The 25448-nt window shown below is 44.2% G+C and overlaps 1 protein-coding gene across 5 annotated transcripts in view; it reads right to left on the reverse strand.

Moving 5' to 3' along the window:
* The window catches only part of CACNA1B (calcium voltage-gated channel subunit alpha1 B), a 2298664-nt gene that overhangs the window by 901073 nt on the left and 1372143 nt on the right, over nt 1–25448 (reverse strand). For all 5 annotated transcript variants that reach the window (XM_069609698.1, XM_069609696.1, XM_069609700.1 and 2 more), the window contains exon 12: nt 13136–13248. In XM_069609698.1, coding sequence (XP_069465799.1) covers nt 13136–13248 — 113 coding nt within the window. The remainder of the gene's footprint in view (nt 1–13135; nt 13249–25448) is intronic.

Below are 25448 nucleotides of genomic sequence, written 5' to 3' on the forward strand. Positions count from 1 at the left end.
CTAATTTGACCTACCTACAATCAATTCGTGTGAAAATAGGATTCGGAAGAGCCCTACCAATTATATCCTTTTTTGGTTACCGTATCCTTTTCAATTGATACATTGGCGATTTATGACAGAATCAGAAGCCATGGAGGGTACAGATCCTTTAACTGTTTTGACTCAGTTAATCACTGACTTGAGAAATGAAATGATTACGGCACAGGATATGCTACGGCATCGCATGGATGTTATGCAAGATGCCATGCATGCCACTCCTCAGGGAGCACAGGTTCCAGTAGCCACTGCATCTGGATCTGGGACTACGACATCATCATTATCACAGGAAACTCTTAAAGTGGTTATGCCAACACAGTTTTCCTTGGCTCCCCCGGAAAGGTTCACAGGTGATCCTAAAACGTATAGAACTTTTGTTAATCAGTGCCGACTTCATTTCCTTTGCCGACCTAATTCGTTTCCCGATCTAACTACTAAAGCAGCATTCGTGCTTTCCCATTTGGGGGGTACAGCGGTTGCTTGGGCTAATCCGTTAATGGAATCAAATAGCCCCTTGTTGTACGATTGCGATGATCTTTTGGCTGCTATGAACAAAGTCTTTGATATGCGCTACGTAACTCAAGCAACAGATCTGGATTTGCTGAATCAACAACAAGGCACTCAACCTCTAACGGCTTACATCGCCCGATTCAACCAATTAACAGCAGAAACCCAATGGCCGGAAGACAAGAAGACGGCTGTTTTCTACAAGGGTCTTTCAGAAGAACTCAAAGATGCCTTGTCCACGGTCCCAGTGGTTCCTACAGGTTTCTCAGAATTTCTTGATTTGATTTTACAAATTGATGCTCGAAGAAATGCCCGCAAAGGAGAGAGAAAACCTTTCCTTCATGCACCGGTTCGTTCTGATACACCGGCAGGTTCTTCGAATGATTCTGAACCAATGCAAATTGGTGCTGTGAGAGGCCGGTTGTCTAGAGCAGAAAGAGAGAACCGAAGAAAAAATAATTTATGTATGTATTGCGGTTCATCTGAGCATTTACTGGCGGCATGTCCTAAAAGACCAATTAAGCCTTCGGGAAACGCCAACACTCGACAGTAGCAGGAGTCCCTGTGTCGAGTGTTACATCGGACTCCATTACATTTCCAGCGCACGCACCTATAGCTGTTGAGATGACTTTACGTTTTTATGATCAAGAATTGGTTTCCAAAGCTATGGTTGATTCTGGAGCCACTAATAATTACATCGATATCACATATGCCAAGAAATGTTCTATACCCCTTGTAAACAAGAACAAACCTGAAACTGTTAATACTGTGGATGGATTGGTCTTGATTTCCGGTATGGTAACTCAGGAGACTGTACCTATTCAGATGACTTTATTAAATGGTCATTCGGAGGAAATAGTCTTAGATGTCATTGCAGCTCCTCAGTACAAAATAATACTTGGACTTACTTGGTTGACTCTTCATAATCCCGCCATTGACTGGGTTACGGGATTGATCCAATATCCTTCCGTTTTTTGCAATGAACATTGCTTTACCAGTCAGGTGGTGTCAAATAAATCACATATTTTGGCCTCTATGGAGGGAATTTCCACTATTAGTGTGGTACATCAGAGCGGTACACATGTACCAAGTGAATATACAGATTTTGCTGATGTGTTTGACAAAGGCCAGGCAGAACAGCTGCCTCCACATAGGCAGTATGATTGTCCAATTGAACTAATTCCTGTAGCTAAAATCCCTACTGGTCGAGTCTATTCTTTAACTCCCAAAGAAGATGTTGTCTTGAAAGAATACATCGATAAAGCTCTTGATATGGGATTTATATGGCCATCACAATCGCCGGCTGCCTCTCCTTTATTCTTTGTTCCAAAGAAAGAAGGAGATTTAAGGCCTTGCATTGATTACAGGGCTATTAACGACATCACCATAAAGAATCAGTACCCTTTACCACTGATAAATGTTTTGTTAGATCAATTAGGAACTTCCAAGTACTTCTCTAAATTGGACTTGCGCGGTGCTTACAATCTGGTTCGCATTCGCGAAGGAGACGAATGGAAGACCGCTTTTAAGATGCGGTACGGCCTTTATGAATATTTAGTGATGCCTTTTGATCTTTGTAACGCTCCCGCCACATTTCAGTTCTTCATGAACGATATCTTCAGAGATATGATGGACCAATTCGTGGTGATTTACTTGGATGACATTTTGATATATTCATCGTCTTTTCCAGAACATGTTAAACACGTGTTAGCTGTCTTACAAAGACTGAGAGAGAACAAGCTTTTTGTTAAAGCCGAGAAATGTGTCTTTCATACACAAGAAGTGGAATTTCTGGGTTACAACATTACCAATCAAGGTGCTCGAATGAGTCGTTCCAATGTGAAGGCCATATTGAATTGGCCCGTTCCACACAATGTCAAGTCATAACAGTCATTCCTAGGGTTTGCAAATTTTTATCGCAGATTTATTCGTTCTTTCTCCAGAACAGTGGCCCCATTGACAGCTTTAACTAGTTCCAAAGTTCCCTTCTGTTGGAACCAGAATGCCCAAGCATCTTTTGAGATGTTAAAGGAAGCATTTATCACTGCACCTGTACTTCAACATCCTGATCCGGATTGTCAGTTTATCGTTGAAGCAGATGCTTCCAGTGTCGCTACAGGAGCTGTACTTTTGCACGTTTGTGCAGAAACCAAGGAGGAGCATCCAGTCGCTTTCTTCTCACGTAAGCTTACCTCATATGAACAAAACTATACTGTCACTGAGCGTGAATTACTTGCAATCAAGGATGCTTTCCGAGAATGGCGACATCAGCTTCTTGGGGCCAAACATCAGGTGCTGGTGTACTCGGATCATAGAAATCTTCAGGCATTCAAAACTATGAAATGTCTTACAGCTAGACAGGCCAGATGGCATGTCTTTTTTGCTCAATACGATTTCCGAATTACTTATCGCCCTGCCAGACAACATGTCAAGTCTGGTGCTTTGTCTCGCATCGGTGAAGAGGTGAAGGAAGAACCGTCGGTGCAAAATAAGTTGTTGGCAGATCACGTGATATGTAGTTGTTCTGTACAACCTTCCCTAAAAAACGAGTTACAGGAGTGGGTGAAACTAAATCCACAATTGATTCAGGAATTGAATATTGATATATACAATGGTTTGCCTTTCAAACAAGGAGTACTCTATCTACCAACTTCTACCACTCGGAACAAGGCCCTCAGTTGGGGTCATGATTCCTTGATTGCAGCCCATCCTGGACTGAAGAAGACCCTAGAGTTGCTGAAAAAATGGTGTTGGTGGCCGTCTATAACACAAGATGTTATAAATTATGTTTCAACATGTTCTGTATGCAGTCAATGCAATAACACTCCTGGCAAACCAGTAGGTTTACTCCAGTCCCTACCTGTTCCTAAAACACCATGGGACATGATATCAATGGATTTTGTGGTAGAACTTCCAAGAAACAAAGGCTACGATACCATATGGGTTGTGGTGGACTACTTTACAAAATTGGCACTTTTTATCCCCTGTATTGGTTTACCAACAGCTGCTGGTCTGGCTGATCTATTCATCCGGGATATATTCCGGTTTTTTGGCCTACCTTCAGTGATAATCACTGACAGGGGCTCACAATTTGTGTCACGTTTTTGGAGAGCACTAAATTCGGCATTACTAATTGATGACAGGTTGTCTAGTGCTTATTACCCTCAAACGGATGGACAGACTGAGAGAGTCAATAGCACTATAGAACAATATCTGCGATGTTTGTGCCTGCAGTTTCAGTCAGACTGGCTCAATGTCTTGCCGGCAGCGGAGTTCGCCTACAATAATTCCTACCATAGTGCCATAGGTACTTCTCCTTTCTATGCTCTGTATGGGCAACACCCCCGATCCATTCCTTTGGATTCCAGTTTGTCTTTGGATACTCCTGCAGCAGGACGTAACATTAGAGATCTAAAGAGTCTACAGATGAAAGTTAAGCAGCAATTGGAGCAAGCTAAAAAACGAGATAAGACCTATGCCGATGCTCATAGAATCCCTGCACCTGTCTACAAAGCATGTATGAAGGTATGGCTGTCCACTAAAAACTTGAGGATACCCGGAAAAAAGAAATTGTTGCCTAAATACATCGGGCCGTATGAAGTGCTCCACGTTATAAATCCGGCTGCTGTCCGTCTGGCATTGCCACAACGGTGGCGAGTGCACCCTGTATTCCACGTGTCACTCATCAAACCTTGCTCTGATGCTACTAGATTGCCTATACGGCCTGTTGCTATTTCTGTGAAAGGGTCAGATGAATATGAAGTACAGGACATACTGGACATGAGGCTACGGTCTGGGAAGCCGTATTATCTGGTGGATTGGAAAGGTTATGGTCCCGAGGATAGATCCTGGGAACCTCTGTCTAACATTCATGCTCCTGTTTTATTAAGGCGATTCCACTCGAGAAGGGGAGAGGCTGCTCCTTTGGGGGGTGGCACTGTCATGCCTGCTGGACATATCTCTGGACCAGGAACGACCTCTCCATACAAAATGAGTTACGCCAATAGAACCGCCAGACCATTCTATTCGAAATGGAGGTTGTTCGATGCATTGCCCGGTAAACGACGTCTGCATTCTTCACGTCGTTAAATTCACGTGACTTAGTTCCATCACGTGTATCACGGCAGTACGTACATAAGCAGCGTGGAAACGCCGATCGCTGCTTCTGATTAATTCTTTGTTGGCGTTTTGTTGCTGAACTCCGGACCTGCGTCCTCGCATTCCCTTCAGCAACTTATTTGGCCTTTTGGAGCGTGTTTTCCTCCACACGCTAATTCCTAAACTGCGTGTATCCTGTTCGTGTGCCAAATCTCCACGCGGACGCTGTCTGCAAGCGCGGCTGTCCTGAGCTGCGTGTATCCTGTTCGCGTGCCAAATCTCCACGCGGACGCTGTCTGCAAGCGTGGCTGTCCTGAGCTGCGTGTATCCTATTTGCGTGCCAAATCTCCACGCGGACGCTGTCTGCAAGCGCGGCTGTTCTGAGCTGCGTGTATCCTGTTCGCGTGCCAAATCTCCACGCGGACGCTGTCTGCAAGCGCTGCTGTCCTGAGCTGCGTGTATCCTGTTCGCGTGCCAAATCTCCACGCGGACTCTGTCTACAAGCGCGGCTGTTCTGAACTGCGTGTATCCTGTTTGCGTGCTAAATCTCTACACGCGGACGCTGTTTTCAAGCGTGGCTGTCCTGGGCTGCGTGTATCCTGTTCGCGTGTCAAATCTCCACAAGCGGACGCTGTTTTCAAGCGCGGCTGTCCTGGGCTGCGTGTATCCAGTTCGAGTGCTAAATCTCCACGCGGAAACGCTGTCTCCAAGCACGGCTGGCCTGGCTGCGTGTATGCTGTCGCGTGCAATCCTGCACGTGGTTTTCTGAACAACTTTGAACCTTTGGTACCTGTGAGAGTTAACAGGTGAAATTCAAATTTTTGTTCTTCGTGGGAAAGGAAGTATTTCATGAACTATTGGAAGGTGATTGTGCACAGTACTTTGGACGCTATCCTGTGGTGCACCAACCCGGTATCTAGCGAGAGCCTCGTGCCGTTCGGGATAAGTCTCCCTTACTAATCTTCCCTTCCTTTGTCGTTTGTTCAACTCCTGGTTTTCTTCAAGAGACTTTCGTGGATTACTTCAGTTTTGCCATAAGGTCATTGTCTGAATTAATGCTAATACTGTGTTATCTTAGTAATTTGAGTTTGGGACAGTTTCTTATGATACTTTATCTATCCTAGGCATGCTTCCTATACAATTCCCACGCCCTTTCCAGTGATCCATCTCTCTGCCTGTTTCATTCAGTCAGAGAGTTGTATCATTTGGAAGGTCTAATTTGACATACCTACAATCAAGTCGTGTGAAAATAGGATCCGGAAGAGCCCTACCAATTATATACTTTTTTGGTTACTGTATCCTTTTCAATTGATACATTGGTGATTTATGACATAACTGCAGTGTGCGTCCAACACAACTGTATTGCTGGTTACAGCGATTCACGATACTGGGGAATCAGTAGAAATGACTGCCGGAGAGTGACATTTTATTGGCTGGATTAATAAAAATGTATTCTGAAAGTTTGTTGTCAACTAAAGGAGAAATGTGTCTTGTTTTTCCAGTCTCCAGTGTAAAGTGAGAATTCGCCCTAGTTGGCGAAGGCTGGCCCGGAAGCCACTATGCTTTAAGAAACCCCAGGCTCCCGGACCGTTTTAATTTGCAGGATGCAATCATGATGTCCCTATCCTTTGTGCGAGCTAGGGGCAGTGATGGAACGTCAGGTCTGCTGGGAAACCCTGTGCATTTACACAGTTGGGTTCAGATTAGGAAACTTTGCACTGGCACAGCGCACTGAAAAAGGGTTTGAAACAACCAATATAGATTTGCGTTTGTGCCATTTTTTGCACTGGCGTACAAACTGCTCTCCGCCACTGCAATGTTTTCGTAATACACCCCCATATCCAAAGACCTTTGATTGCTCCAATAGGACTAATGGAGTGGAGGTTTCTCCCACAGAAACCTCTGAGAGGAATTATCTGCAGGATAGGAACCGCGACCTTATTTGCACAGCATCTGGCACTCGCTGGAACGCTGCTTGTGAGGCTTTGCAGTAAAAGGTAGGTGAACACTAGAACAAGAATATTCACTTTGATTTAATGAGTTAAGCTTCACACCTCAGTAATCACCCCTGTGTGCACCTTATGCATGGTGTGTGGCAACAGTTATAAACACATAGCCCTTGAAGATCTTCGGAGACTCTCGGCCAAGAAGGGGTGTTTTATTCTTTTTTCGGCCCTTTCTGGGATGACAACTGATTCCAGAAATTGGAGCCCTCAGCTTTCTCATGCCCTTTTCAGGACCAGTGAGACATTTTGCATAACTGTTCAGAGGCCAATGTTGACTTTACTGTTGAAGCCCCAGTGCTTGGAAGCCCTTGGAAGTAGAGCCTTGAAGAGATGTATCGAGTATTTCAGAATGTGAGAGAACAGGAGGATTTTACTTGATTATTCATTAGGTCCGTTAGGGAGATCGACAGAATAATCCCCTGTGGTTGAGACCTGTTGCCATGAAGCACTGTGTCCAAAGCAGTATGTGACTTTAGAAAAGTACACAAAAAGGAAACTTGCTGGAAAAGGACATTGCAAAGACCTGCTTTTCACAAACTAAGATCCGTGGGTGGACTGGGAACCAAATATTCAGAAAGTGGCCCGCTTTCTGAGCGAATCTAGCAAGTGACACCAACCCCTCCACATAGTGTTTGTGGGGAGGGAGGGTTTCCACTGCCAAGAAATGTGGAAAAAAAATTGTCCAAATGGTGAATTTTAAAAGCACATTCGTCCCTATATAAAAATTAAAAAAAATAGTTAAAAATTTCAAACATTCTATATAAGATTTGCTAAGAGTGAGGAACAACATGCTGGAAGCTTTATAACAAATTATTTACTTCAAAATAGGTGATGAGGAAGAGCAGAGTTGGAAGGATGAGGATGTGTGGATTAGAGAGAAGGCAAGAGGAAAAAAAACAAAACGAGGGTACCCACACAAAAGACGCCCATGGTGCAGAGTCCGACTGTAGGCCAGTCCACCACTGATACGCTCAGAAGGAACTGATCAACAGAACTCACGGCTGGGTGTAACATGGAAGGCTCACATTTCATGTCAGGCACAGCACTGTGGATACATCGCTGGATGCCGCTTGTGGCATCTGGCAAATTGTGAGCTCCAAGGGAGATTATGTGACGAATCAACTTCAGGGGCACCAGTAGTCCAGGGATGAATCTCGGTTTCTAAACCATCAATCAACCCCACACCTCTAGAAAACCAGAAGGGATCCGAACAGATTGGAATACAAGTGAATTATAAGACCGCCTTGTTCAATTTTGGCAACGTGGACGGAACGGCAGGCTTATCTCTGCAAGGTCATGGATCGTTGGTTAGTTGGAACACAGCAGAAATACTATTATTACACAATGATATTTTCCAGTCAAGGTTGTATACAAATATTGACTTTATTATTACTACAACAGAAATACAAAAAAAGTGTGGGGGTTCTGGGAATCTCTCTACCAGCACAAACAGAACCCAATGACCTGTTCTTGGGTGAATAACCCCTGGGAGAGAATCTACCAAGCATTTAGTTCACTGTCCCTTTCACAGAGAAAACATTTCCCCACATATCAGTCTTTGTCCTGCCCAGGGGAAGATCAGCACCGAAATGCTAGGCAATTCTCTGAGCAAGAGTACCAACAGCAACCCCATACACGTGTTTCAGCCTTGTTGGGCATCATCAGTGAGGTGAAGCTGTGCCTCTCTAAGAACAGTGAGCAAGGGGTCCACGTCTGGATCGCCCTTGTAACTTAGGGTGAAACCCAAAGTTAATTTATGCAAAAAAGGGGGTCTGGGAATCTCTCTACCAGCATGAACACAGCCCAATGACCTGTTCTTGGGTGAATAACCCCTGGGAGAGACTCTACCAAGTCTTTAGCTCAATGTCTCTGGGCAGGACAAAGACTGATATGCGGGGAAATTTCTTCTCTGTGAAAAGAACAGTGAGCTAAAGACTTGGTTGAGACTCTCCCAGGGGCCACCCACCCAAGAACAGGGCAATGGGCTGTGGTTGTGCTGGTAGAGAGTTTCCCAGACCCCCCTCTGTTTTACAACAGAAATACAACCCACCTCATAAAGGAACCCAGAGGACAGACAGTTTCACGAAGAAAAGGGATGCACTCTGGATACTGACGGGGGATAGTTGGTAAAGTAATCAGTCTTATGTTCAAGGTTATTTAGTTTTAGCACCAAGAGACAAAAGGGTTGTAACTGTCTCTAGGGGCCTTCGGAGAAGGACCAGGGGGGCAGAACCACAATATACCTGGTGCTGAAGAAGTCCTTGGTGCTCGACAGCATTGAGGCGGTTACAGGGTGCTTGGCAGCCCTTGAGACAGAGTTAGTGGCGGGAGACAGCTGCGGGTATCAGGCGGCAGGCAGTTCGGTGAGGTTGAACAGATGTCTGCAGGCTGGCCGGCATGGCGGCTCAGGGCCAAGAATCGTTGTCTCTGTGCTTGTGTGTGGATCTGGAATGCTGGTCGAGGCGTCTCGGACGGCTTTGGTGACTGCGGCATTACAACAGTCAGTGGTGCAGTCGGATGCAGTTCGAGGACTCAACTGTGTCGAAAATGTCCTTAAAGGATGGACGCTGGTTGATACTTGTGTGGCACTCCTAGCTTTTTCGCAGGGCTCATGGCATCCTTTCAAGGCGGACGGCCCAAAGCATAGAAAAGTGTTTGCAGGCAACGTCTTTTTCCTTTGTCCAGAGACTATCCGGCACTTCCCACCTAGGAAGCTTGCTGGCAGAACCTAGCAGGGCATGCTGTGTGCGGGGTTCTGGAGCTGCTGGACAGGTCCTCCGAGTCCGGTTTCTCCCTCTGTTCCCTGGGAGAAGTTTAGGGGAGGGACCTTGCTTCCCTTTTAGAACACCTGGCTTTCCTTCACTGGCGGAAGAATTAAGGTAAACTGCACCTTCAGCCCGGGTCCAAATTAGTCCTCCTCCTTACTCATTTCGAAGTCGACAGATGATCTGCCAGGTGAGGGGTTCAGACCTCTCTTAAAGCTAAGTGGGCCCCAGTGATTGGTGTATGCTAAGCCTACCTTAATGAAGCAATCCTCGGTCCTCACCAACAATCTACTGTTATGCATGAGGTCAGGACCAGAGTGCTCTGCAACAGCACAGATACAGGGTGAAAACACATACCTAAGTCCCACCCATCTTCCTGTCTGTTTTAGATCAAAGTGTCTCTCTGGCTAACTGAGCCATCTGTGACTCTTGATTAAAGTGCAGGTCTCCCTTGAAGTTTGTGCTGGGAGCAGACTTCCTGTCTCTCCCAAATCACATCCTTAGTCCCTCTGAAAGGGGTCTGCTCTGCAGAGACACCTGGGTAACTGCTGGACCCAAACAGTCCATTCACTGCCGTGCATACAGAGAGGTGGGAACTAGCTTCAAGTTGGCACATTGCATACCAAAGGGTAATTAGTCCACCTTCCTGTTGTTTCTTCCGGCAACCAAGCCTCTCAGGTTTGCCTCAATTATCTTGTTAGTATGCACGGCCACCAGCCAGAGTAGACAAAAGGAATGCAGATCCATGGAGCCTTTGATATTTAAATTAGGCTGCCCATGGCTGGATGAAGGTGTGCCTTTCCCCTTTCTTAAGATTCTTTGATGTACCCGGGGCTGTCACATTCCAGCTGAATATGACATGGGAAGACGGCGTCTGTAGGATGTGTCGTCCCAGTGTACACGTGACTATGCGTTTTCTGTGGGAAGCAGATGAAATGTGCGCGGAATGGCTTTGTACATTTCTCGGAAGCTGATTTCCCATCATTCATTTTCATAATTAAAAAATCAAAAAAAGCCCAGGTGAGTGCACTTTCCCCGTGCAGATGGTCTATTCCTCATAGATACAGAGATTCGATGCAAAAGGCGCATGGATCAAGTTTCCAAATATCATACTTCGACCCACCAGTCCAACTGTATCGCAGACTCTTCCTGAGCCAATCAAAGATGCAGAAAACCATCTTGGATGACACACAAAACCAGTGCCTGCTCAAGCGGTTTGAGGTAGCAGGTAACTTGGATCAATAAAAACACTTCCAAATGTCAAGCAGGCCAAGATACTCATGGCCAGCATAACTTGTCATCCAGAAACCAGAGAAAAGACCCAGAAGAAAATTAACTGGTAAAGTAGCTCAGCGGGTTGGGTCCTCTCTGCAGGTCACAGGCTTAAATTCTAGCAAGGCCATTTGCACCTTTAAGCCTTCCGAGGTTGATAAATGAGTGGCAACTGTGGTTGTGTGTTAACTGTATATAAATGTTCTATAAATGTTCTATGATTTAAATGTTGTTCATTTCAGTCCTTGAAAAATATATTTGGTCCATGTAAATGCTCTATACTGTGCCTTGGAGAAAGTGCTATATAAATAACAAATCATTATCATTTCGATAGTTTCCTAACTTATGCCAAACTACCAAAGACTCACATGGGGATCATTAAAAGAGGAGTTGACTTGGATTGGGCTTTCTACCCAATTTTCACACCACATATTTCTGTGATTCCGAGTTCATACATTTTCACTATTTGTTGTACCTACTGTTGCGCACTGTTGCGGGCCCCTTATCTTTTTTTTTATATACAATACATGTTTTGTAATTGTGTTTGCAAACTTGTTTACCCGAATATCGAGGCAGAGTTCAATCTCGAGCTCTGCCTGTGGTATCTGTAGGTGGGTGCAGAGTTCTTCAAGGAAAGTGCTGGGCTGCTTCTGTTTGTGAGCTGTTGGGCAGGGGCCGGGCAGGTTCACTTGGTGTGCCAACACTTTAGCCACTCTCCAACCTCTACTCTACTGGTGTGTTCCTCAAACACTGCTTTCGAAAGGCCTGGATGTGACTGCTAGGGTTGGTCTCCTTTAGAATAACTGGCCCTTTACTGTTTATGTGTGGCTGCTTATATCTTGGTAGCTGATCTGTACCCTCCGGTCTGTTACTGATATTGAACTTCGTGCCTATCACAGCTCAATGATAGTCTATGGCGTGTGTCTAAATTGTAGTTGCCTGAATCGTGTGTGGTTCGCTATGTCTGTACAAGTTCCCTGCAGCTGTCTATGTATGTCCATTGTGGTGGACTATTATTTAAGGGTGTTCAGCGGTCACTGGTGTAACTACTTTCAGTGTGCCTGCCACTATATGTGGAATTGTATGTGCTTGTTGCTCTGCCACCACCAGTGTGGGACTGCACTCTGGCTGCCTCTGAGACATGACACTGTGCCTTCCTGAGTGATGGCTCTGTGGCTGCCTGAGTGTGATGCTTCCGTGACTGACTGAGTGGTCTGTGCTACAGATGCATGTCTGTCTGTGTGGCTAATAGGCGACTGCAGGCGTATGACTGCTCTTCCTTTATGGCAGATGAACTGTTTCCTATTAACGTTTCCACTCCAGTAGCATGTGTGTCCCTTAGCAGGCAGACACTATTTGTGGCTGCTTGCGAATGAGTCTTCTGTTATTGAATGCGGGTGGAAGACTCACACGGGGCTTCCTTGGCGAGAATAGTCCATGGTCAAAAACCATGTGTGACATTTCTCTGGCTACTATGTGCAGCTAATAGATGACTTCACAAATGATGTACACATGGGGAAGGTGTGTTGCTTTGCTTTTGAACGTTTGAACGTTTCTTGAATTTAGACCCTGAAACTTTTCTATTTTAGATCAGAATGAGATGGTCTGCACTGTGGTTTCCTAGCGCCAAGATGCCTTGTGGCGGTAGTGCGCTCTATAAATTCTTATAACATAACATACACTGCTGATAGTATGCACTTGGCTGTGTACAGGTCATCTGTAATTGTGTGCCTCTGTGAATGCTGTCTGGCCATCTTGTCTGACTGCTTATGTGAGTGTGGCTGTTCTGGGCTGCAAATGCATAAATGGCATCAGACAGTCCATATGTGGGTGCTTCACTATGCTTGTTTGAGTAGCTCCCCTTTTGCCATGCGTGCATGAGTGACTGATGCAAGCCTAGTCACATAGTAAGGATGCTCATACAGAGTTGATCTCCTGACAGCATCATAGAGGTTGTGGTGAGCATAGTAATTATGGGTCTATGATGCCATACTCTGCTCACTGGCTTGTCCGCAACTATCCACTCTGTGCAGCCACTTCTCAGTGTGATGGTATTGAGCAGAAGCAGCAAGGTGTGCACACACCGAGTAGCAGGCTCACATACACCAGACTCGCGCGCACAGACACAGGCAAACACAAGTATTCAGCAGTGTACAACCACACAGACTGCCGGCACCATGTTCACACATAGGCACCAGTAGGGCAGGCAGGCATTCAGCAAAGTGTATTTACACAATCACACAGTGGTGTCTGGACAGGTCCAAAAACACACACACACACACACACAAACACGCGTGCACGTACAAAGCAGTGTCCAAACAGATTCTCAGTAGGGTGGTCTTAAAGTGGAGTCCAGCAGAGTACACACACATATTGTCTGGACCAATTGCTTACTGGCGCAGGCACACAGGTTAACTGCACGCTTCTTCTAGGCCACTACCAAAAACGTACCCCAAAGTCAAAGCAGTTGAAGGACGAGTGAAAGTAGTTTCTGGGCCCCAGCCCGTACATCTTCATGGACATCTCCGTCAGAAAGAGCCCCAAAAACACAAACTCTGCAAAATCTAAAGAAAAGGAGAGATTTGACAGTTAGGCATAAGTAATGTACGCTCTTCAACCGGCTATATCGAGAAGTGTGGAACTGAGGAGGAGGGTCAGCAGGGACATCATTTCACCAAAATGCCAGGGGTATCGGAAGTGACATCACACGACCCTTGACCTCTGATATCACATGAAGTGATGTCATTTGACCCCCCCAGTGACATCACGGGAAGTGATGGAACACGAACTTTCACCCCTCAAAACAGGAAGTGACATCACATAACATTGTTTCTGAGTACTCTACGAAAAATATGGTTACGATATCACTGTAAAGTGATATACATTTCATACAAGAATGGATATGTATCATTAATAGTGTGTATAGGCTGATATTACCAAATCACTCTGAATGCAAGCATACATCCAAGGCCAAACGATTATTATGTGTTATTATATAGCACTTACACTTAAGCTCTTCATATAGAACAAATATACATACAATATCACCCAACCTGTGGTGGTACTCATTTATTAACCTCAAGAGGATGAAAGGCTGAATTGAACTTGCTCGGAGTCGAACCTGCAACCTGCAGATCACACACACATTGAAGCAGCCAGCACACAACCCACTGAGTTATCTTTCCGGGTATAGCTATCAGAAAACCAGCCACTCCAGAAACAAAGAGCCACATGCTGCTGGCCACAGCCCATGAGCCTGAATGTAAAAAAAAACAAAAACAAATGAAAAACATTTTTTTTTTTTTAGGGGTATCAAGGGGGACCTCAGGGGTCGCAATTGCGATCCATGTCGACCCCTAAATGACGTCCATGTGGAGCCCTCAGGCACAGTACTTTTGAGAGTGGGAACAGTGCAGGTTGGGGTTGTGCCACTTGGGAAGGAATAGATCTGATGGTGAAATGGGGTTTGGGTAGGATGCATTGAAAAGAGTGGTCAGCATCAATCTGTGAAAGACGTGAACCCGAGGATGAGGAAGGTATGGGCCAGTGGCTTTGGCAGAAATTAATCCGATGGAAGGGAATGGTGACAGGCAGGGCCCTTTCAAAAATGTGAATGCAAGCATGGTGAGAGTGGTGAAGAAGAGTCCTTCAAATAAGTAGGCACGAGTGTGGGCAAAGGTGTGTGCTGGGGCATGGAAGGGTGCGGCCTGTAGCTGTTGAAAAGAGAAAACAGGAGCACAAGAAAGAAAGTAGGATAATGGCAGGTGAAAAAGTAAAGAGGTCCAGGGCTTTAAAAGGAGTGAACAAGAGGGGTAGGAGTTGCTGAGGCCAGGGCCTTTGGAGGGAGTGAATGTGAGGGTGGGAAGGGGGAGGAACAAGGTATCTTTGGAACGTGGCAGACCAAGGTTAGAGAACACTGATGGACATGGCATCTGGAAGGATAGAATCCAGATTTCTTGTACCCTGCACTCCTGCTTGATAAAGAAAACTAGTGCTATATGTATGATATTTAAAAGACTAGATAATCCTATTCTAGGTGCAGAGGAGACAACGTCAACCCTGGCATATGGTTTGCACAACTAATACAAAGAAAATAAGTTTCCTATTAAGGGAACTCCTGTCCCCTGTACACTGTTTTAGGCTCAAAATATATAAGCCAAACTGTTTCGAAGCAAGTATCCCAGTTGTATGGGCACTGGTTGCATTCTTAATATTAGTTTTATAACATTGTAAGTTTGTGAAACAATTTTACATGATATATTCCAGACCACAGTTTGGTGTCTAATACAAAAGACGTTTTATTCATAGGGCCCAACGCGTTTTCGAGATATTCATTCTCTTCATCAGGGGCGTAATTCAAATCCTTTCTACAATAAAATGTAATTATGAAATTTCAGACATGTATGTAAAATAAAATTCAAAATGACAAAATATTCATACTTCATGGTATCATTTACCAATAATTGTCAACCTTGATTTCTGGTTAAGAGTCAATTGTAAATATTCATGTTTTAAAAACCTAACAAAAAACCCTCATAGTGATGTCATCCATCCATTTTAGATGTATAGTATGCAATATATTGAACATAACATAAAACTTTTTGAAATAGTTGAAATGGTCGGAAAATCTATTGATTTGAAAGCTTTATCGGATCATACATCTGTTTCTTGGTCCTATGTGGCCATTGTGGAGATCCATTTGAGTTCAATACACTATAAATAATGATTCCACTGTTTAAAGAATAATCACCCATGCTATAATCAAGTTTGCAAACCTCGAGTAGGGTCCAAGGACCCAAGCTCGTCTGAAGGTCCCAATCCTTATATCTCAACCTCTCAGAAACCATGCATGAAGCTCGAGTGTCTTGACCTCTGGATGGAGAACCCGACCCTCCTCTCACCAGAGAAGGTCCCCTCTTTGCAGATGACGCATTGGAGGGCAGATGGACATGTCTTCAAGGTCCCAATTAGAATCATGGATTTCCTGAACTTTATTAACCTCCTGATCATTTGAGGAATGACGGGGACTGGAGGAAACGCATACAGGAATGAAAACTCCCAGTCCACTATGAATGCGTCTCCTAGAGGTCCTCTTGGGGGAAATTCCCTGGAGCAGAACAGTTTGCACTTCTGGTTGACAATGGTCACAAACAGAGCCACTTGAGGGGTTTCCCAAAGGGTGAAGATCTCTTGAAGGACTTCCTAGGCTAGTTCCCACTTGGGAATATGATCAGCCACCATAGCTATGCAGTCCCACAGGGAAAATGTAAATTTTGCTAAGGCGCAAGTGGCATTTGCAGACTTAAGAGCCATTCTCCCAGCACAAAATACCTTCTTTGCCCAAGTGTTAAAACGCTTATCGTCACTGTCAGGTGGGATGATTTCATATGCAGCCTGTTTGGCAGTAGACCAAGCTGCCTGAACTACCAGTCTCTCTGTTGTAGGGTGAATCGACAAGTAGTCAGGGTCGCTACTCGAAGGGCTGTGCTTTTTGGTGAGGTTTTTATTCACTGCAGGACTCAACTCAGGAACCTCCCAATTGGCCTTAGCTCGTCTTGGAGGGCGACATGAAAAGGAAGTACAGGCACCTACTGTGGACCTCTGTCGAGAATGGATGTCAGGTCGTCTTGCTCGAATGGAGAAGCAGGTCTGCCCTATCCCAGAAATTCAATGACCCTGGACATAAATTGCCTGTAAGAGGCCTCTGCATGGTCTGTCGGGTCTGGTCTGCCAAATTCAAGTTCTGGAGAGATGTCAATACCACTTGCAGACTGAAGGTTTTCATATAACACTCTTAGCCTAAATTCTTCTGGGATAAGGGCTTCAGGGACATTGGGAGTGCCAAACTCCAAACCAAAAGGTGGTGTGTCTTGGTCCGATGGCTCATGCTGCTCATAAATGGAGGATAAGGATTTGAAGAAATCCTTTCTAGGCAAGGGCTTATAGGATTTTACCACTTCTTTAGTGGGTAAGGGCAGATTTGGTTTCGAGTCCAAAGGCATCAAAGATTTATATGTGGAAAGCATCGACGGTTTGGATATTGAAGGCATCAATGGCTTTGACTCTGACTGCGAAGGCTTGGACGTCGATAGTGCTGATTTCTTTGACGATTTACGCACTGCTTGAGCCCTTGAAGGACTTCAACCTCAACTCAATGGAGTCATCAACAATTTCTCATTGAGGCGAGACCTCGAAGGTTCTCGATGGTCCGCTGGCTTGTGTCCTGGGCTTGAGCGTGTGCAGGATTTAGCCTTAACCCTCTCGTTGTCAGCTTTATGCAGCGCACCAGGAGCATGGCTTTCTTCTTTTTCTTTCAAGGGGGATGGGGACTCCTTCCTTCGAAAATGTTTAGCATTTTCTGCCTGCGCTCTTCCCATTGTGCTGGAGTCAAAGATTCCGTCGCACAGGATAAGAGAATTCTTCTCACTGCAGAAGAATCGGAGGAGATCGAAGGCGACTTAAAGTGCCTTTTCTTCACCTTCTTAGAAGACGAGGAATGGTGAGAGTGACTCCTACAGCGTGATCGCTTCTTTGATCTTTTCCTTCAAGGAGAGTCGCTTCTCGATTTGTCGGATGATCTTTTCTTCAACAGGGTCATCGAGGGGGATTTATTAGGGGGCCTACCTGCCGCTAATTTCCCTTGTGGTATTTTAGAGCCTTACTAGTCATGGACTGACAGGGCCCACAGACCTTAGCAAAACGAAAAGGTGATGGCTGGAAGGCTTTGAATAAATCATAACCACAGGCACAGCTCTGGGCAACCCTCCAGACCATCGTTTATCAGCCTGCCAAGCTGAAATGGCTTGGCAGGCGAAGAACGATGCAATGCCAGAGGTTTAGATTCATTCTAAACCTTCCAGCCATCACCTATTTGTTTTTGCTTTGTCACCCCGAGTGGGACGGGTATGCCCAGACGTGGGTCCCTTGCCTGCTGAGCCTACAGACCCAAGCCAGTCCTCACTGATGAGGCCCAACAATGTTGAAACATGTCTGGGGATGCTTGTGGTCTTGTGCATAAGGGATGTGACCCAGCAGTTCGGGCTGGACTGCACCCTAAGGGGTGGGACCAAGCCTGATTTGCATACAGTCTTTCCCCTTCTGTAATGGCTTGGCAGACGAAGAACGATGGTCTGGAGGGTTGCCCAGAGCAATGCCAGAGGTTAAGAATCATTCTAAACCTTCCAGCCATCACCTCTTAGTTTTTGATTTGTCACCCCGAGTGGGACGGGTATGGCCAGGCGTGGGTCCCATGCCTGCTGGGCCTAGAGACCCAAGCTACTCCTCACTGATGAGGCCCAATAAAGCTGAAACACGTCTGGGGATGCTTGTGGTCTCGTGCAGCGGGATATGACCTAGCAGTTTGGGCTGGACTGCTCCTTTTGGGGTTGGACCAAGCCTGATTTGCATACAGTCTTTCCCCTTCAGTAAATGCTTGGCAAGCGAATAACGATGGTCTGGAGGGTTGCCCAGAGCAATGCCAGAGGTTAAGATTCATTCTAAACCTTCCACCCATCACCTCTTTGTTTTTGCTTTGTCAACCCGAGTGGGACTGGTATGCCCAGATGTGGGTCCCGTGTCTATTGGGCCTAGAGACCCAAGCTACTCCTCACTGATGAGGCGCACTAAGTACGAATAAGTACTATTTGCTGATTCTGCTGACCTGCTGGAGGAAATCATCACGAGACTCTCTTTGAGCCTATTGCCGTGCCGTGCAAACGCAAAGTAAATCGTCCAGGAGGACATCTTTGCATGCAGCGCCTGGCTTGCCTGACTTCCTAAGCAACAAGGGCACTTCCTGGAGGGAGGTTCCGCCCACATTGATCACGTGACATGCAGCTCGTCCCTCTTCTTTTTTTACAAATACTATCATCTTGGCGCACACGCGCCGCGCACTAAGTACGAATAGGTACTATTTGCTGATTCTGCTGGACCTGCTGGAGGAAGTCATCACAAAACTCTCTTTGAGCCTATTGCCGTGCCGTGCAAACGCAAAGTAAATCGTCCAGGAGGACGTCTTTGCATGCAGCGCCTGGCTTGCCTGACTTCCTAAGCAACAAGGTGATTACGTACCCAGCCCTTTGTGTGTGTATCGAATCTTTTTGGACTTGTGTGTTCTGAGCCTATTTGGACTCCTTTGGACTCGTGCTTAGTCACGCCTGTTTTGTCTTCATGTACCCTAAACTTACTAAGTGTGTGTCTGTATTCTCTTTTGTCTAGGGCACTTCCTGGAGGCAGGTTCTGCCCACATTGATCACGTGACGTGCAGCTCGTCCCTTTTCTTTTTTTTACAAATACTATCATCTTGGCGCACTCGCGCCGCGCACTAAGTACGAATAAGTACTGTTTGCTGTTCGTTGTTCGTTGCTCGCTGTGCTTGGTGCGCGGCTCGGGTTTGCAGTATTCGCTTCAGCCATAGTGTAAATGGGGGGGAGGAAGAGAGAAAAAAAGGAAAAACTCTGCATAACTGTGACACGCGAAAGGGTAAGAGGCTACCGCCATTGCTGTCATCTCTACCCTCACTGCTATCATTAGACTGTCTATTGAGCCTGAAGCTATCGTAAAAAGTTTGCGGACTTCGCAAACAATATTAAGAATATCCTCCAATTCTGATGACATAAAGTCGAGCACGTTTGTGAATTGATAGCAAGATATAATAATTTATTATTAACTAATCAGTGAAAGGGGGCAGTCTAATTATGCATAATTGTGACAAAATGGAGAAGGGTCCCTACACGTTGAAATCTGGTATGCCGCCTATGAATGTTGCCCTATTCAAGGAGGGAACTAATCCAAAGTCAAAAAATATGGTGGTAATGCCGCGCACACCAATTGCTCCCCTCCTAAAGAAGAAAGGAGCTTCTTGTGCAGGGGAGAAAAAAGTGGGAGATAAAAACAGGAACCGCCTGATGTCGAAGGTACCTGACATCCGCTCGTATTACAATTTGAATACAAGCACAGGGGCTGAAACTTCCCAAGAGCAACAAACTAAAAATTGTCATTTGAATCAAGAAAAGCTCCTTGAGCTGAATAACCGCCTTGACATGGAAGTAGCTGCCATCAAAATAAGCGTGCCTGTAATATCAAGTGTTGGGGTGGGAAATGCAATCTCAAACACTACTATGGAACATGAGAGTAAACGGTGTGAGAATGACAGAGTGTATGCGTCTGAAATACTTGAAAAAATTGTTGAAAGCCCCCACAAGCCCTGCACAGTCGAGGCTCAGCAGAGACTAAGAGAGGCCTATAATAACTTGCAAATCACAGGGCAAGTAGATGAGGAAGTGATACATTTTATGAATGTGAGCTCTGCCTCGACAGGTGAAGAGGAAGTTGTCTTTGTACACTCTAATACAGGCGATTTAATGCAAGTAGACAATCTGTCGCCAATTCCAACACAACACCATCACAATATTAACAGGCAAAGAGTTGAAGAGGAGGATGTAATGTGTGCATCAGGAAATCATAAAACAGGGACGTCTTTAGACATGTCAGAATGTTCTGAAGAAGAAGCATTTGTGAATTCACTCTCATTTGTTCCTCCAACCCCCAGGCAACTTATAAGGGAAAAAATTCTTACTGGCGGGAGAGCTCGTTCTTTGATGCCTGTTGAAAGTTATGCAGAAGAGGCCCAGGGACTGATTGAGAACAATCCTGTCCTATTGGCAATGAATACAGCTCTGCTATCATTGGCCAAATTATATGAAGCAATGGACCAAAAATGGAACTATCAGACTATATTATTGAATAAGCTAACAAATCAAAACAACAGCTGCCAGGCAATGGGAGAACAGAGAGAGTGCATTCAACAATATGAGATATTTAGACATTGTGAGTCAAAAGAGTCGGAAACTCAGACTGTACACCACCCAGACCTCACAGACCACAGGTCTAAGACACCTTTGCAGCAAAAATACCAATAAACCTGTAGAACCCTCAAAGCATCAGTCACAGAATGATGCGAAATGTGACAATGGTGAGCTGTCTATAATTAAGCCGATTTATTTTGATAGCGACCATTGAGAGCAATAATAGTGAAAAAGTAGAGCAGAAAACAAATGCAAAACAGAACAAACAAAACAAAGAGGGTCAATCTTTAACAAATAAGACGAAAAGCACCATGTCTGTAGAAAAGATTGTCAAAGGGAAAGCCAAGAATAGACGAATTCTGAAGATAACAAGTGCCGCAAAAGAAATCAGAGAAAAAACAAAAGTTATCAACGAAATCAGTGGGCATATGAGAACCATGCCTACAAGCAGCACAAATAAAATCACCCCAAGCCTATTCTACAAACCACTAAGTGATTTAGTAGCAGTAGAAGCAGCAATGAGAGAAAGCGAAAGTGCACAATCTCAGTAAGGAAGTGATAGATTCAAGGTGGACTGGGTTAAATGAGGCACAAATGAGAGAGGAAATAAACAAAACTGTGGAAAATTACATGGCCAGTAGGTTAAAGGAGACTATGGAAACTGGCTTAAGCAAGATGGAGACAAAATCCATGCCAGAAGGTCGTTTGATGAGAGGTCTGGAAACCAACGTAATGCCTCCAAATAAAGAGACAATGGAGAATGCTAGCATGAGGAAAACAGTGCAATGGCAAAAGAATAAGAGTATGAGTAAAGAGGAAACATTCAATTCGAGAGCAGTGGCCCAGAAGAACAGTCACTGCTTTATACTGGAATGCAGAGACCATCCATTCCAGCAATTTGACCTGAATCGATCAAGTGTTATAAACATCTGCAGAGAGATACCCCAACTAAGGAACAAAACAATGTCGGACATTGATAGAGTTGAGTTCATGGATGACCAGGATCTGTCACGATCCAGAGTTTCTGTACACTCAACCATTCTTGCGGACATATTGTGGCATGCGAGGGATGCTTTCTTTCAAATGGGCTTCAATTTATATCAAGAAGATCTTCAAACAAATGAAGAAGCCACAGGCTCCATGAAATGGATCCCCGCATTTATGGTGCCAATCTTACTGGACCAAATGAGGGAAGACGTAATCAGTTGGACCGTTCATAACAACCCACAATAAAAGAGAAATTCCGACTTATATGTTGGAATACTCGTGGGTTCAAGCACTTTACGAATACGGCATATACTGAACTTGATAGGTTTGATATAGTGGTCTTGCAGGAGACATGGCTGGCTGAAGCCCCAGTCTGGGATGGATATGAAATATTCTTGCAACCAGCAATATGCCTGCCTCGCGGTAGACCGATGGCAGGCCTCCTGGTAGCAGTAAAGAAATCAAAGGGTTTCAGAGTCTCAATGTACGACTCTATCACCCCTTTCATTCAAACCATCAAGTTGAATAGTAATTCACATCTACTCGTAATTATCAACATCTATTGGGGAAGGTCACATGTAACTCCCGATTGCTTTTTTGACCTCTTTCAAGAAGTATTTGCCAAAGTTGCTAAAGAAAAAAATCTCGATCATGTAATGGTTATGGGCGACTTTAACCTACACCTGCTGAATAAGGGCAAAAGAAAAAGAACGATAGAAGAGAGAAGATGGCTTACAGTAATGGAAGACATGCAGTTATTCATGCTAAATGGGTCTGTGGAGGGGGACACGCAGGCTGCTAGCACGTGGCACAATGGTCCATTTGAAGCCACATTAGACTATATATTCGTGAACAGTGCAATGTTGAGCATAATCCAATCCATGATGGTAAAGTCAAAAAGGGAAAGTGATCATAGCCAACTCTGTTTAGTGTGGGAAAAAGAAGAACCTCACTGTAAAAGCATTTGTGACACCTACAAGGGCGTTATAACCGTTAATAACAGGAGGAACAAAATTAAATGGTCCAAAGCCTCCTTGTGGGATTTTGACAAACATTTATCTATATGTCCAAGCTTGGATTATGTTTCAATAATGCAAAAATATGCATATGTGAAAAACAGCTCACAAGGACATGGCTATAAACATGCTCATGTCTTTGATAATGATGTCAAAACCAAAAAAGCTAACATGAGGAAACAGATACGGTTACTAAAAGATCTAACATTGGAAGAGAAACTCCCGCAAATAAGGCACATACGGGCAGTCTATAAAAACTGGCTACGAGGAAGAAAGGCCCAATGTTATCAAAGGGACAGTGAGGACATGTTCAAAAAGACTGCCTCCAAATCCTCTGCGGAAATCTAGAAGGTCTTGAATAATGCCACTTATAAAGATCAGTCTTCTGTTCAAGTTAACTCCATATCGGCTAAAACCTGGTGCGATTACTTCCTGAAAATATATCAGACACCAATGATGACCCACCAAATGCCTCTTAAAGGTACAAATTGGGATCACACGATAAAATTTGATCAAAGTGACACCATAGATTACATCTCAAAATTAAGCTCCTCAAGGGCTCCGGGCCCGGATGGGCTTGACAATAAAACCATCAAAGAAGAGATAGAAGTGTGGTCTCTAATACTGATGAAAATATTTGCGGAAGTGATGCGCACTGGGCAACTTCCAGCATCATGGAAAAAATCTATATTAATTCCGCTGTTTAAGAAAGGAGACAGACTCGATCCAGGATCTTATAGGCCAATAGCCATTCTGGACTGTCCAGGGAAAATATTTGCACGCCTCGTCTTGCGTGAATTTAACAGCTGGCTAGACAGGGAGAACTTGAGGGACCCTTGGCAGACAGGTTTCCTTAAAGGTCTAGGAACAGGTATTAATTTACTTACGACAAATGCCATTATCGCAAAGCAAGCAAGCAAGAACTTACCATTGTACATTGCATTCATCGATTTCAAAACTGCGTTTGATTCTATCTTGAGGGAGCTACTCGTGGTGAAGCTTATGAGAAACAATTGCCCCTGGAACATCCTGAAGTGGACCATTGAGCTTCATCAGGGTACCTCACTACAGATAAGATTAAACAGCGATGGATTGCTGACTGACCCCATTGATACATAGAGAGGTCTCAAATAAGGATGTATACTGGCCTCAGCAATCTTTAATTTTTTCATTTCTGATCTGGGTAAAGAGTTCCTTAACACCATAACTGACTCCCCAAAACTAGGCCAGCATGAGATCAAATGGCTCTTGTATGCCGATGACCTCCTTTTGCTATCCAAGACACCGAAGGGGTTACCCAATATGCTCAAAGTATTGGAGAAATATGCCAAATCCAATGGTATGATCATAAACATCAAAAAAACAAAAGTGATTCAATTTGGAAACTTACGACAAAGAAACAAAGAACATAGGTGGGTTTTCAACGACCAGCAGCTTGAATATGTGTGTGAATATATCTATTTAGGAGTGAATATTAATAACAACTCACAGGACACCCCATATGATACTACTGCAATGATGAAATGGAATAGTCTAATCTCCCAATCAAGAATCATCAGCGGCAAGTATTGTAAATTCACCATCGCTCCTCTGCTGACATATTATAAGCAAAAGGCCCTTCCAATACAACTATATGGGTCAGAGACAAGAATATGTAAAATACACAACTATTGGGATAAGAAAGAAGGGGCGTACTGGAAAAGTCTCTTGAAACTCCCGAGATCCACACCCATAGCCCTTATAAGGCATGAATTAGGGCTTATATCAATGCAAGCCACCTACAAATGGAGAATATGTATGCTATATAGAAAATGCGCCCTGGAAGATCATAAGAATGCGTTGGTAAAGCATTTAGCAAACTATGTGAAAGGATCAAATGATAGTTTTGCTAAGCATTGGACAGCCCAAGCGCAGAGTCTCATGCAAGAAGCAGACGTAGGGGATGAGCTTTTGTTACAAAATCCTGACAAAGCAAAGAAAAAGATTTGGGAAACGGATTGGATAAGGAACAGAGAACAATGCCAAGTCTATAAATGCTTTAGACAGAATCCTTTTGCCTTAAAATCCCTTGGCTCTCCTGAAGAGTATCTCTTAAAGTCACCAAGTGTCTCGCATCGAGCAGGAATTCTGCGCTTGAGGTTAAACCAATGGAAAACCAGAGAAGTTTCATCCAAATGGTTTCCTGATGTTGTAGAATGTAGTTTATGTCGATTCTGTAACAAGCATGAGGAATCACTAGAACATCTGATCACTGATTGTACAGAATTGGTTTGCTTAAGACTTAAACACTTCAAGAACATCTTCAAACACCGATTACACATGGAGGCGAAAGATTTATGGAAGTTTATTTTTCATGTGCATTCAAAATCAATAGGCTATGCGACTCTAAACTTCCTAAATGAACTAAAACTAGAAAATGATGACGAGCAAAAAAGTAAGAGATAAAAGCAAACTGATCAAATCGTGTGTTAAACTACATGACATGTTAAGTTGAGATCTGCCGAAAGTACCTTGATCTGTATGCTAAACAATTGCTAATTGACTGCACTTTGAGTATTTTATTTTCTTAATTTCTACACTTTTACATTTATTCTTTGCTGGTTTATTTTTAGATTTTTACGTTTTGCACATTTTTTATCATGGATCTAAATGAATCTATGTTTAGAGTAGGTTATGAGAATTGTGATTAACTAGCTGAACATTATGTTCATACAGTGTTACATGTTTTAATGAAGTAAATGAATTTTGTATTGAAAGGTTGAATTTTTCAGCCAAATCAAATACAAAATAAACTGATGAGGCCCAACAAGGCTGTATCATGTCTGGGGATGCTTGTGGTCTCGTGCAGAAGGGATGTGACCTAGCAGTTCGGGCTGGACTGCCCTTTTTGTTTTTTGGCACTATTTAGGTGAGTGGTTATTTTTTTGAGTGTTATTGGCACTTTGTTGTAAATTT

The sequence above is a fragment of the Ambystoma mexicanum genome, chromosome 8, assembly GCF_040938575.1.
Source record: "Ambystoma mexicanum isolate Mex_15411 chromosome 8, UKY_AmexF1_1, whole genome shotgun sequence".
Lineage (NCBI taxonomy): Eukaryota > Metazoa > Chordata > Amphibia > Caudata > Ambystomatidae > Ambystoma > Ambystoma mexicanum.